Raw genomic sequence first — 15019 nt, forward strand, 5'->3', positions numbered from 1 at the left:
GTGATATTCATGTCTCTGCTGGCTGCGAGTCAGAGGTCAATAGACGTCTGGGTCGGGCCTGGGGAGTCATGGATTCACTGGATCATGGGGTGTGGCGCTGCCGGTACCTGTGCGGGAGGACGAAAGTCCGAGTCTTCAGGTCCTTGGTACTTCCAGTCTTGCTCTATGGGTGCGAGACTTGGACTCTGACCAAGGATCTGAGACGGAGACTTAATTCCTTTGGTACCAGGTCTCTTCGGAGAATCCTTGGCTATCGCTGGTCGGATTTTGTGTCCAACGAGCAGTTGCTGAGAGAGACTCGGATGAGATTTGTTACCTGCATAGTCCGTGAGCGTCAGTTGCGGCTGTATGGACATGTGGCTCGTTTTCCTGACTCTGATCCTGCTCACCAGATTCTCTCAGCGAGGGAGTCTCATGAGTGGAGGAGGCCAGTGGGTCGACCACGTGCCTCATGGTTGCAACAGGTTGACCATCATCTCAAGGAGATGGGGATGGGCCTGGCATCTGCCTGGGGGATGGCCAGACGGAGGCCCCTGGAGTACCGGCGGAAAGTGGACGCAACGACGTGCTGTTCTGGCACATGCTCCCATACCTGACCTGAAAGGTGTCATGTATGTACGATGTCTGATGTGGCGACCTTTATACTTATAAGGTAAGACCATGGGGGAGAGCGTGTGGTATTCGGTTGGTCTGGGTTTTACTCTTCACTCCCCGGTGGTGAGGATACTGTATGCGGCGGTCATAATTACATTGCAATAATGTTTGTTTCATGGAAAGAACCTTGTGTTGAAATGAACACAACTCCCCATCTCTCTAATTGATGATAAGCTGGGGATCCATCTGCCAGCTTCGCAGGATGTTTTTTTTTTCTTCTTTACATTGATCTCATGCTCATCTAGGAGGTTGTACATAAATCACGTGCAGGGTAATGACACTAGTGAATGTCAATGGACATTAAGATGAATTGCAAGGACAATAGTAGACTGTCCGAATGCGCATGGTGTGGGATTTGAACCTGGGTTCCCTGCATGATGAACCAGGGGTTCAGATGGGAACAGGAACAGGACAACCTTGTTCGACTCTCAAGATCCCACTGCGCCTTTTGCAAAATGCAGCCGAGTTATCGCCGGCACCCTGGACAAATTCCTGCCTCGTGTACGGGGCCACTGTGTCAGTGGCAGAATTGGGTCTTAATAATGATGCACCCAGCAGACCAAATGTTTTATTTCAATTCCAATCTAATATACATTCACAAACAACTATTAGCGAGGTATGTACCTGCAGCCATCATAGTGTTCTGCATTGTAGCATCCGTAAGGATATAATCATTGGTGCTGCATCTTGGTACGATAAAAAAAATACCAATGTATGTACTTGTCTCCACCTGCATGGATTTGTTTAAGTATTTGGGAGTGTTTGTGTGAATATGTGTTGAAGAAAAAAATAAAAGTAAATAAGTGGCTGTATAGTCGTGGTTAAATATGTATTTGTATGTCCTCTTACTGGTGTATGTTCAATCATTGTCGCTGCTCACTCATGCCAACCTATACTTTGCAAGTGCAGTGAGTATGCCTAAAAGCCTTCAATATAAATTGAGTGAGACCTTTGTTCTGAAATGGACCGAAATGGCTGGTTTGAGGTTTTTATTCAGTTTGGGGTATATTGTTCATCGCCACCTTTTCACAAGTTGCATTTTAGTGCAAATTTCAAGTTGCTGTCTGAGTAATAAGAGTGTGTGCACTGGTGTTGCAAGTAAACCAGACCAGGCAGGGCAGAGAGATTGCGCCTTTCTGATTCCGATGTGCCATACTCTGTTGCAGAGCATCGGTGCTGCCGAAACAGTATCTTGGCAAGTGTTACACTGGGTGGATTGCCACTGCCTTGCCAGCAGATGTTAGGGCAGGAATTTATTCAGGGTGCCTGTAATAGCTCGACTACTCTTCATGAAGGACACAGTGGGATCTTTAACATCCACCAAATAATGCTAGCAGATGGGATTCCAGTTTAATGTCCATCCGAAGGACGGCACACACATTGATGAATCACCCTGCCTGTGAATCACTGGGATGGCAGTTTATAGCTGGGTCAAAATTTGAACCCAGATTAGACAGCTTAGAGGCGATTGTGTGTACCTCAAGGCCATCCTGACAGTCCAATGCCAATTTACTGAAGGCTATTAATCAACCAGGATGGGCAATTAAAAAGCTACTGCCACAAGCTTGCTTCTCTTCGACGTCTTTCAGTATACAGCACTGCACTTTATCCAGTAGAGTGGATACTTGCACCCCGAATACGAGAACCAATGTACTCCGTTGTTGCTTCCATACCTTTCCATTACGTATCGCATATTTCATTGTGCCCTTGTGAGTTGTGTATCATTCAGAGTGAGTCGTAGTCAGTGTACAGTATTGTTTTAATTGTATCGTTAGCCCCCATTGGACTTAGTCTGAAATGGTGGCTTATGGATTTGGTCTCGTCCGTCCGTCCGTGTGTCCGTCCACAGCCATATCTCGGACATGTTTGCACTGATTTTGTTCAAACTTGGCAACAAGACAACACATGATGTTATATGTACGCACATTATTTTGTGTCGTGATTCGATCAAAGATGGCCGACTGGCAGCCATTTTGTTTGTAAAAACCCAATGTTGAACACGTCCTCAACCATTTCTCGGACATGCATTTATCGATCTTTTTCAAACATGGCACACAGATATTGAATGATGGCTTTCATATGCGTATCATTTTTTTTTCAAAATCAGATCTAAGATGGTCGATTGGTGGAAATTTCATTACTTAAACATCTCCCCAACCATTTATCGGACATGCACAGACCGATTTTGTCCAAATTTGGCAAAAGCACAGTACATGATGCACCTCACTTTATTTTGCGATCTGATTAAAGATGGCTGACTGGTAGACTGGTGGCCATTTTAGTTTTAAATAAATATGGGCTGTGACATTTTATGTCTTTTTCTCCTTGTTTTTAATGAAATAAATCTCAAGCTCAATACTGTCTATTAGCCAACCTTGCATTCTTCATTATTTCTTTGTTTGGTTGGTTGTTGCAAGCAATCGATAAAATGCAGTATTGGGTTCTGCTTATGTAGCTTAGACAATGGTCATTATGTGGAGATTACTGATGCTTTTTGTGTGTGTGTGTGTGTGTGTGTGTGTGTGTGTGTGTGTGTGTGTGTGTGTGTGTGTGTGTGTGTGTGTGTGTGCGTGCGTGCGTGCGTGCGTGCGTGCGTGCGTGCGTGCGTCGGGTTTTTTTGCAGTTCCGGGGCGTCCTGGTGCGGTGTGGTTTCCGGAGGTGAGCAGCCATGCAGTGCGTTTGGCCTGGAAACCACCACCACAGCCAAATGGCCAAATCCTGGGTGAGTGGAAGATGAGAGTGATTAAATTTGAGGGACTTGGACAATATGCTGGAGGTGGGCTCAATAAGTTAATGTAAGTGGGAATGCTGCTGCTGCTGCTGCTGCTGCTGCTGATGGCTTTGTTGCAGTGGGAATATGTGGTATTGGGAGTTGTTATGTATGAATATTACTGAATGCATGATGAACCGGAACTGACGAGGCGGAACCGAGAGTGATGTCTGAGAGCTGTGGTATAAGGACAGCCCAGCAGGCGACGCCACTAAAAATGGTTGAGCTGAAGAACCGGCGTGTGGGCTGACTTTGCTACACAACAGTATGTTATCCTGATAAATACACTGAATCTTTTAATTACTTTAAGAGAGTATAATAATTCCAGTGTTTGATCAAATAAAAGTGAAACAACAAAAAATGGGAATAAGTCTGCTCATCTTAAATTTCTCATTAAGTAGTTACCTGCAAAATCTCACTGGTAACCCAGTGAGTGTGGATATTGGATATTGATCCCACATGAGCACATGCCTGCACTTAGTGGGATACCATGTTCCAGGCCCATATCCATCCATCCATTGGGACCATACTCTGTGCAGAACGTTGGTGCTGCCTAAGCAGTCTCCTTGGCTATTGGGCACAATCCTGGATGGGTCACCACTCCACACCGACACAGGATACCAGCAGGCTGGCACTCATTTTGTCAACCTCAGAAGGATCACGGGCAGAGTCAACCCCACCTGGTATAAATTCAACAGCCGAGTGGGATTTGAACTCAGAATCCTAAGATCTCAAGCCCACCACCCTAACCATTAAGCCAGCACCAGGCATAGTCCCAAAACTGTGCTGATTTTACCATTGTCTCTAAATTTCCTTGCGATTCATGTCAAAGTGCACCCTCTCATTTGTCCTGCACCGTCTCTTTTGTCTTGCACGTAATTTCATGTCCAAGATCCTCTCTCGCACTCATACAATGTCGAGAAAATAAATGACAACTACAACTTGAAGGCGGAAAATTGAGATAGCATTCATCTGACTTCTTTACCCAAAGGATGACAGGAAACTAACACTACACATGAATAGCTGGCTTGGAGTTTGCAATGCTCATGCTGTAAAACTGCCCAGAAATATTGAAAATTTGTTGTCCTTAAAAATTCGCCATAAAACAATTTAACTTAATTGCATTACATTTCATCCTTGTTTGATGTATTTAACTTGAAATTAATTTATTTTTTTCACGTGACTGTGAAAGATCAATGAGAAGGCAAAGTGCTCTTTTTTCTTGTTGTTTTTTTTCATGGTGTGCTCAGTTATGCAGCAACCTTTCACGACCTTGTGCAAAACAAAGTAAACCAGGGAACAGACAATGTCAATGCGGCGGTTCATTTCAAATAGTTTGCCTTGAGTTCTGACTTCGTTTGAAATCCCCATTCCTTTCATCTTTATCTTGAAACCTTTCCCGAAAAGAAATGTGCAGGTACCTGTGAAACTCGAGGAATGAAACATGGACTTTTGTTTGCAGTCCGCACTGTCTGTCCGACATTATCTAGCCATTGTTTTAGCGAGAACTGGCTTTTAAAGCAGAAATTTTATGGGAAGAAAACCTCATGTTTCGGCCTGAATCAGACAATATGTACTCTGTCTTTTCTCCAATTTGATGCATCGCGGTTGCCATCGAAAACAAACAATTCAATTCCCCATTACAATTTGTTTATTTATCCAAACTTACAATCAAAAGAAATTCGGTCACCAACCGATATTGCTTTCTTGTTTCAAAATTTAATCACATATGGAAATGTTTTTTGCATGGTCGTATACAATAGCTCATATTACTTGCTCAATCTAGCTGGCATTGAGCTGGCACAATGGCTTAGAGGTACGCATGCTCACCTATATGCTGTCTAGCTCAAGTTTGAATCCCGACCGAGCTATAAACTGTCATCCCAGTGTTTCACAGGCAGGGTGATTCATCGATATGTGCCACCCCTCGGATGGACGTTAAACCAGAGTCCTGTCTGTCAGCATTACTTGATGGATGTTAAATGGGATTATCATCTGCCGACATTAGTGGGTGGACGTTAAAGACCCCACAGTGTCCTTTATGAACAATAGGTGAGCTATCGTCGGCACCATGAACAAATTCCAAAATTCCTGCCCTAACTACTGCTGGGAAGGCAATGGTAAACCACCCAGTATAACCCTTGCTCAGGAAGCTGCTTTGGTAGCACCGATGCTCTGTGAAGAGAATGGTACATCAGAGAGAGAGAGAGAGAGAGAGAGAGAGAGAGAGAGAGAGAGAGAGAGAGAGAGAGAGAGAGAGAGAGAGAGAGAGAGAGAGAGAGAGAGAGATATGGCTGATATTACTTATTTTTAGCATAGTTGTATGACATAGCCCAGTCTTGGCCTGAGTCATTGTATGTACCAAAGACTTTTAAAATTGTATGTGCTGCTTCCTTGCTTAATGCTCAGAATTAAAAAAAGAAAAGGAGAGAGAGCACGGACAAACAACCGCAATCAAATGAAAGACCAAATACTGCATTGGAGTCCATCAGAAGGAACCCGAGTAAGCAAATATAGCAAAGATAGGAGAAACCTGGATGGGGTTCGGGTTTCACTGCTGCTCCACCACCCACAACACCCATCCAGATGCAGCCAAGTGAGCCTTGCAAAAATAAATGTGGAAGAATTCACTTCTCCACAGACAGATGGAAATTACGAGTGAAATGGAGATAACAGAGAGGAAAATGAACAAAAAGAAAGGGAAAAACAAGAATTAGCACAAATAAATTGAAATGTGAAAAAGTCGAAAGAAGTTTGAAAGACTGAAGAGAGATGTGAAAGAGAAAGGAACAGAGATCAACGATATCAGGAAGAACCCGGACAGATAGAAATTAGCAGTTACTCCCCATGGATAAACGCATCAATACGGCTATAAGCGCAAGTTTGTTGGTAAAATAGCGGAGACTTTGATGGGCCTCATGGCCTCCTCCTGTGCCAAAGATCCTCGTAAGGGAACTTGTATTGTTATATAATATTCACCTGTGGATGTTTCAAACATGGCATGCACCTTGGATTGCTATCAGATAGATAAGAATGTCATCTTCAAGTTGGATTAAGTTTATAAAAGCCCCTAAAAAATGTATGTTAGCCGCATTTGTCATAAATTACCACCCCAGGTTACCGAGCTTCCCTGTTGGCAAATGGTTCGGGTTCAAATCCAGAGCGGACGTGGGAGCTGGGTAGTGATGTAAAGCAAGTGCGGGCCGCTGGCCTTGCTCCAGAAACACGCTACACCTTCCTGTTGGCTGCGCAGACTAGTCGGGGATGGGGATCTCCAGCTGAGGTTGTCATCATCACCACTCAACACAGAGGTAATGTTGGACCGTTAAAAGCGTTCATCTCGTGGTTTACAGCAACAGAATATTTTTACAGGAACATAAATACCATCAACAGGAAATCAGTTGGTCAATAATAATACACATCTCATCAGAGAAGATTTTTGTGTTCAGGTACAACAAAGCAACAATGCAAGCTTTTGTTTGTTTGTTTGTTTTTTAAGTGAACCTCTCCTGATCTCGCCACTCAAACTCTTCCATGCAGGAAGGCCCGCTCCACCCGGCCGCCCATGGGCTGATGCCAAAACTTTAGGACCTCGGACATTGCTTCTGAAGTGGGCGGCTGGTGCTGGTGGTTTTGCTCCGGTGCGTTATTACATTCTGCACAGGCAGAAAATGTCTGCAGGTGTTTGGCAGCCCTTGGCCTCAACCCTACCTCCACAGCCCACCGAGTTCCTGGTGAATTGGTGAGGGATAATATTGTACCAAGACGATCTATCTTGACGAAAAATAAAGCAATGTTATTATTTTAAAATATTTATCATTAATTTAACATTCTCCCCCAACCCAACTCCCCAATCCATTCCTTTTGTTTCCTTTTGTTTGCCATCGCTGTTCATGGTAATTCCAGGCTGGAGCCTTTTACAGACTACTTATTCCGCCTCACTGCAATAAATGACGTAGGCGAGAGTGAGCCCAGTGAAACCTCACAAACTGTCACCACTCTGCAGGATGGTAAGCCATACCAGCGAAATCATCATGTTACTTTGTGCCAGCACAGCATCCATAAAAGCTTTTGTAACTTCACACAGCATGACCCAGTATCCTACAGAACTACATCGTGCAACAACACGAAGCTGTAAACTCACACACGTGTTGTTAAAATTTGGCATTGGAAGGTTTGACGACAGGTAATGAGGGTTGCTGAAAATTGCAAATGTACCCAGCATGCCTTTACGGAACATTCACCTTTCTAAAAGCATCTCAAATTATCACTACAACTCTTTGTTGACAGGAGAGCTCGGAGGAACGTACTGGAATTTTCTTTGAGCCACCTCGTCTGGGTTTCATTCTGAGCCTGACGATAAGCTGTCATCCTGGTGCTACGCAGAAAGGGAATTGCATCAATTAATTAATCAATTAATCAATTAATCCTATGGAAGTGGGATTAAGTCAGCTGTCCCATCTGCTAGCATTTTAATGGTGGATGATAAATCCTACCGTACGTTTAAAAGTGTAGACCAACTGTGCACCAGAATCCTCGACATTCCTGTCCTAATCAAGCGGCACCACTGTACCTCCATAAATTATTCAAAACACCGAGCAGCTGCTGCATATTCATAAATGGAATCACTCACACGCATTCATATTCATCACTTGGTTTGAATTTAAAGGCTCAGTGGATATATGTCTTGAATGCAACAGAATATGCATGGTCGGGGTGACGTGGCAGTAAAAAAAATTTTTTTAACATCATGCAGTCCTGTTTCAGATGTGATCTATTTATTACGTATGCACAAAGGTGTGAAATTTGATACCCCTTCGTCTACACTGCATACTACATGCACATAATCTCTCACCCTTCACCCCCCCTGCCCCCCTCCTCTCCCCAGCCACGACCCATTACACTTGTATCTCATCTCAACATCCTTCCCATTCGCTCTCTACTCCCTTCACCCTCTCTCTCTCTCTCTCTCTCACCTCCTCCAACCTTCTCTTTCCTATACTCCTCCCTCTCTTCCTTTTCTTAAATTTGCTTCTCAGTTTGTTCACTTCCACCCACTCTCACTTCCAACCACTCATCCAAATGCATCCATAAAAAAAAAAACATTGTAATTCTGGAAAATATAAATATAAACAACTGTTGGGCATAAATTTGAGGGTTTGCGTGTTGGAAGATCTCTTCGGTGGTGCAGCAATTGAAACAGTTAACAATATCCCCCAAGACACCCATGGAAGGTACTAAAAAAGTTCTGAAAAGGAAATGCAATACTTACCATAATCAAAAGCACACCAATATTATATATTTTATTAATTTTCCAATATACTGTACAAGTGCTGTATAGTGCATATATATATTTAATAAGAAAACTCTTAAGTAATTATGTTTAGGCCTACCTGTATTTTGAAAAACAAACCTTGATATGTCTTGAGCTGTTGTATATCATTCATGTAACTTTATGAACCCTCCAGCAAACAAGATGTGCAGCAAATTTCAGGACGTGTGATTAAACAGCCATATTTGTTGTAACCACAAGTCACTTGTTTAATGCTGCAGACAGCAGCAGCTGTTTCACCAGTCTGGGTAGGTTTCATCGCAGCGTAAATTCACCAAAGGGTCACTAAGGAACGGTTTGGAGTAACCAATAATTTATCCCTGCTCATTTATTTCCTCCCTTCCTCTGTTCGATGCAGTGCCATCTAAAGCACCAGCTTTGTTGGCCGTGCGACCTGTCTCGCCAACCTCCCTGCTTCTGCAATGGCAGGTAATGCTGTTTTGTTCATGTTTAACTCTTTCAACAAAAGGCCAGGCAAAGCTTCCATTGTCACCCTAGACTCCCTAGAGGTTACACGAGACTTGGACATATTTTTACCTCGTCGTACATTATAACGAGATAACCGCACGGTTTTCCGACATTCTTCGTAAATAAACAATCACTTGTAAAACCAAACACAAAGCCCTCACATTGGAGCTTTGTGCAACAGGATAGAAGCTGTAACGTGCCGAAGGAAAGCCATGTGAATTCTGCACGTTGATACGCCATTTGTAAAACCCTTATGAGAGGCTTTAACTCACAAACGTGGTCGCGCCATGTTGAGGTGCGATGAAAGGGCAACGGGGGTGATTTAAGAATTACACAGGCGGAAGATGGGGAGAAGAGACAGACGTGAGGGTGAGGATGACCGGGAATATAACCACACATCAGAATCCGTGCGCTGTTAATTGGGGTTTACAAACACTCACGTTAACACCTCTTAAGATATAACTGATTCATAATTAACCCACTGAACCTCCCGCCATTTTCGTAACAACATCATCATCATCATCATCATCATCATCATCATCATTATTATTATTATTACTATTATTATCATTATTAACTCTGCCACTGAAGGTCGACGGAGGTTATGTTTTCATGTCTATCTGTCAGTGTCTATGAGCAGGATATCTCAAAAAGTTGTGCACGGATTCGGACGAAATTTGGTGGACAGGTTGGGTGTGTAACAAAGACAAAGGCATTCGATTTTGGGAAGATCCGGATACTAGAAAATTTTGAGTGATCCTTCACCATTGAGAGAGAGAGGGCCAAAAATGATACACGATATATCTCACAAGGTTATTGACGGATTCAGATGAAACTTGGTGGACAGGTTGGGTGTGTTACAAGGAAGAATTGATTTGATTTTATAGAAGATCCGAATCTGTATCCGGATCCGATAAAAAAATTTTTTTTAGTTTTTCTTCACCATTGAGAGATAGGGCTAAAAACGATATATCACACGATATCTCAAAAAGTTGTGCACAGATTCGGACGAAACTTGGTTGGGTGTGTGTGTGACAAGGACGAACGATTTGATTTTCATGAAGAACCTTTTTGAACCTTTTCAGTGATTCTTCACAATTGAGAGATGGGGCCAAAAACAACATACAGATAGCAGGTTATTTCAAAAAGTTGTGGACGAGTTATGAAAAAAAACTAGGTGGATGAATTAGTTCGGTGACAAGAACAAACCGATTGGACTTTGGTTCAGGTCCAGATCCAGATCTGACCTCTCAGTAGGATAAAAGCTTGGTGTTGGCTTATCGGTTGGGGTGGCTGGCTTTTTAAGATCTTAGGATCATGAGATTGAGCCCCTGTCGTTCCGTTAAATATTACTAGGTGTGTTGACACCTTGTCATCCTTCCGAGGTCGGCAAAATGAGTACAGTTCCAACTTACTTGTAATGGGCGCTGCATCAGCGGCACAGCTGCACTTCCAGAAAATGATGCAACCAGCAGCCACAGGCTGCATACGAATCAACAGCGGGATAGAAAACATAAACTGTTCAGCCGTGAGGGATATGCACTCTACCGAGTTCCGTTCTAGTTACCTCCACCACCGAAGGTAAAGGAGGTTATGTTTTCACCCATTTCTGTCTTTTTGTCTGTTTGTGTGCAGGATATCTCAAAAAGTTGTGGACATGTTCGGTGTGTGACAAGGACAAACTGATTAGATTCTGGTGAAGATCTGGATCTGACTACTCAAATTTTTTAATCGATTCTTCACCATTGAGAGATACAGCAAAAAATAATACATAGCATGGTATCTCATAAAGTTGGGGACGGATTCGGGCGAAACTTGGTGGAAAGGTTTGGTGTGTGGCAAGGACGAATTGATTCGATTTTGGTGAAGATCCGAAAACGGATCTGGATGCGAGAATTATTTAATTTTAAAAGTGATTCTTCACCATTGATTGGGCCAAAAAACGATACAGAGCTTGATATTTAAAAAATGGATTGTGCCACATGTATGTTCTCGTGGATCAGGCATTATGTCCCAGAGGTATGCGCTCTACCAAATGCCCTTCGAGATTGGCCGACGAGAATGTTTTTGGGCCAAGTGTTTCTGGAACCGGTGAGCCAAGCCTGATCTTAGACTGTGGCAGGGATTTGTAATTTGTTCAGCATGCCAGTAATAACTCACCTACTTTTCACAAAAGGTATCTTTAACGTCCACCAATGATCAGTTCTGGCAGATGAATCATCTGGGCGTTCTTCTGATGGACAGAGTGCACCACACATTGATGCTCGCAAAACACCAGGGTGACAGTTGATAGCTGGGTCGACATTTGGACCCAAGCTGAACAACTCGAATACAGTATGAGTTAACTCTCTCTATCCTCCCAGCCCCCGGACTACGAAGTACTAACTATGTGGCCGATATGCTGTTGATCTTTACACCAGAAAAGGACAACCAAAGCAACAAAAAGAAGCAAATGTTTCGCTTTCAAATATTTAAAGGGAAATTATATTATGTGTACACTAACTATATACATTATTCGTAGTTTTATTCAAATTTTCAAACAAGGAAGGTGGAGATTTTTACGGAAACAAATGTGAAAGTTTATGAGTACAGTAAATCTCATGGGAAATCTGTTTTTCAATCATCAAAATGAGAGAAATCCGGTTTGAATGACTAACAAACTGCAATTCTTGCCGATCTTCCAGTTTCATATTTGTGATTTGGTTTGTTGGCTTATTTTTCAGCATAATCAATGTATAAAACTTTGTTATCAAACTGGCATCAAGTCTGTGCACTTCAGCATATCATCAGAAAGTGAATATATTTTCTGCCACAATTATATTGGCAATTTCCACTCCTACCCAAAGCAAGAATAGCCTTCTTGAGCAGCTTTCACCGAGATGAGTTACATCTCAAACGATCAATCTCCAAAACTTCTGCTAAATCCAGTATCCTTGAAAGATCAAACTGGAATGCTTCTTTGAGGAAATCAAAAGCCACTTTCAACGAAGTATAAACTTTCAGGCATGTGCAGACTCCACAATGAAGATCCTGCCTCATACCATAGCCTGCTACAGCATGTCATACTACAGTATAATTGGCACAATAACTTCATAATATTCTTGAACTGAGGTTTGTAGTGCTGTTTAATGTACTAGAATGAAGAAACTGCTGCTATAACATTGTTTTCTAGGTAATTAACAGTTTTACCATTCTTTAAGTTCCCTGCAATGATATGTGGGAGAGAAGTGGAAACACGGCTGAGAAGGAATTGGCTTCAATGTGAATGATTAATCAGATGGCTTTGCAAATGGAAATAAAATTCGTGGGACAATTACATAAATTACTTTTGAAACTTTTTATTATTTCGTATTTTGCAGGATACCACGGCAGAATGTACAAAATGTCGCTTGATGAAACACCTGAGGCTAAAAATCTCCTTTCGTTTCAAATACTATGTTTATTAAAACTCTCAAAATAAGTGAGATAAAATAACTCGTTACAGCAATATATTGATATAACTTGTGTATCATTACCTTCAACACCAAAGGTGGAGAGAGGTTAGGATTTCACCCCTGTCTGTTTGTTACTTACGAAATCTATATTGATGACTTCGTCATCTGTTTGTGTGTTTGTTTGTGTGTGTGTTTGTTTGTGTGTGTGTGTGTTTGTTTGTTGGCACGATAACTCGAGAACGGAAGAAGCTACCAATGTCAAATTACACCACATGATTCAGGAGGGTGATGGCTAGTGCTGCTTAAATTTTGGTCAAAATCGGTCAAAGGTCAAGGTCACAGTGAGGTCAAATATTCGATTTTTGATGGTTTGGTACAGAATCATCGTAGAAACTTCTGGTTTGCGTCGCAACCTTCTCGAGAGACAGCTTTTATTAGACAACGTCAGAGGTAAAGTTGACGATTTCGTAAGTACCAATCTATGACTGCTTGTTTGTTTGTTTGTTTATCTGTTTGGTACTTGGCGAAAAAAAATAAAATTTGCCAAGTGTGTTGGTCTGTCGCACTTGTCTCTGTCTGTCTGACTGTTCTTTGTCAAATTATTTTTAGCCACACTTTTCAAGCAATCGTTCTGAAAGTTTTTTGAATTTGTAGGTGACCGGCCAAGGATAGCAACGCTTAATTTTGGTGAAGATCTGCATCCGGATCCGGATTCGAGATTTTTTCAAGCGATTCTTCACCATTGAGAGATGGGGCCAAAAACGATATGTAGCGCATTCTCTCAAAAGGTTATGGATGTATTCACACAAAACTTGGTGGACACGTTGGGAGCACCATTAGGGAGAATTAATTCAATTTTTGTGAAGATTTGAATCTGGATCCAGAAACGAGAATTTTTCCAGTGATCCTTCACCATTGAGAGATTGGGGCCAAAAACTATGCAGAGCATGATATATCTAAAAGTTGTGGATGAGTTGTGACAAAACTAGATGGACGAGTTGGTTAGGTGACAAGAACAAGCCGATTTGATTTTGGTTAAGGCCCGGATTCAGATCCAATAGGATACAATAGGAAACAAAATTTAAACTATTCAGCCTGGCAGAGGTATGTGATCTCCCGAGTGCCACTCCGTTTCGCAAAGTGTCACTCTCTGAGTAATTTTTCATCATTTGCAAAATCGAAGATTTTTCCAGTATATTGGTCAGTCAATTTCGATATTCTGTTTGTTTGTATGTCTGTCTGTCTGTTTATTGCTGACAGGTCATAATTCTAAACTGATCATCATGAAACGTTACCAAATTGTAAAGGTAGTCTCAACTGAGAAGCCCATTAATGTTGAGGTTAAAGGTCATCTTGAGGTCAAATTTCTAAAATCGTCATTTTTCATCTGATGAACTTGAAATTTGAACAGGATTTGCATATTGTATCACTGGATTTGGAAACCAAGTATTTTTAAGGTCAAAGGTCAACTCAAGGACAAACTTCAAAAATCATCAATTTTTATCTGAAAAATCATCAATTTTCATCTGATTGACTTGCAAATAAAGCAGCAATTGCATGGTACATCACTGAAATGGAAAACCAACCATTTTTGAGATCAAAAGGTCAAAGGACAACTCAAGGTCAAACTTCTAAAATTGTCAATTTACATCCTATTAACTTGAAAGTTGAACAGGATTTGCATCCACCATCACTGAATTGGAAAAGCAACTATTTTTGAGGTCAAACTTCTAAAATCATCAATTTCAATCTGAAAAATAATCAATTTTCATCCGATTGACCTGAGCTTTAATTAAGATCTTGAATTTTAATCTTAATGAAATGGCCATTTTGATTTATCCATGGCAATCTTTGGAGAGGGAGGTAGATTTTGCAACTATTGTGGACTGCATGACGCCTTTTCCTTGTTACTTGCAAAATCGATGATTTTTCAAGTACATTGGTCAGTCGATTTTGTTATTCTGTCTGTTTGTTTGTCTGTGTGTCTGTTTGTCGCCTACAGGTCACAATTTTAAACAGATCTTCACGAAACGACACCACATGGTAGAGTTTGTCAGAAGGAAGAAGCCTATTGTTTATGAGGTCAAAACGTCTAAAGGTCAACAAAGGCCAAATGTCAATATCATTGGTGAGATTTCTAAAATCCTCAATTTTCATCCAATTGACTTGAAATTTGAAGAGGATTTATATTTCAGGTCACAGAATTCAACTGGCTAATTATTTTTGTCGTCAACATAGACCAAAATGTCAACATAGGCCAAAAGTCAACAACTAAGGTTGTATTACTAAAATCCTCAATTTTTATCCAATTGACTTGAAATTTGAAAAGGATTTATATATCAGGTCACTGAATTTAACCAG

General features: G+C 41.6%; 1 protein-coding gene across 2 annotated transcripts in view; it reads left to right on the top strand.

The window, feature by feature from the left end:
- LOC147024664 (protein sidekick-2-like) overlaps nt 1-15019 on the top strand; it is a 656949-nt gene that overhangs the window by 566961 nt on the left and 74969 nt on the right. For both annotated transcript variants that reach the window (XM_085884787.1, XM_085884788.1), the window contains exons 28-32: nt 3278-3376; nt 6541-6735; nt 6965-7166; nt 7331-7434; nt 9115-9185. In XM_085884787.1, coding sequence (XP_085740913.1) covers nt 3278-3376; nt 6541-6735; nt 6965-7166; nt 7331-7434; nt 9115-9185 — 671 coding nt within the window. The remainder of the gene's footprint in view (nt 1-3277; nt 3377-6540; nt 6736-6964; nt 7167-7330; nt 7435-9114; nt 9186-15019) is intronic.

This window comes from Eptatretus burgeri, chromosome 6 (genome assembly GCF_056783735.1).
Source record: "Eptatretus burgeri isolate ZD-2024b chromosome 6, Ebu_testis_v1, whole genome shotgun sequence".
Classification (NCBI taxonomy): Eukaryota; Metazoa; Chordata; class Myxini; order Myxiniformes; family Myxinidae; genus Eptatretus; species Eptatretus burgeri.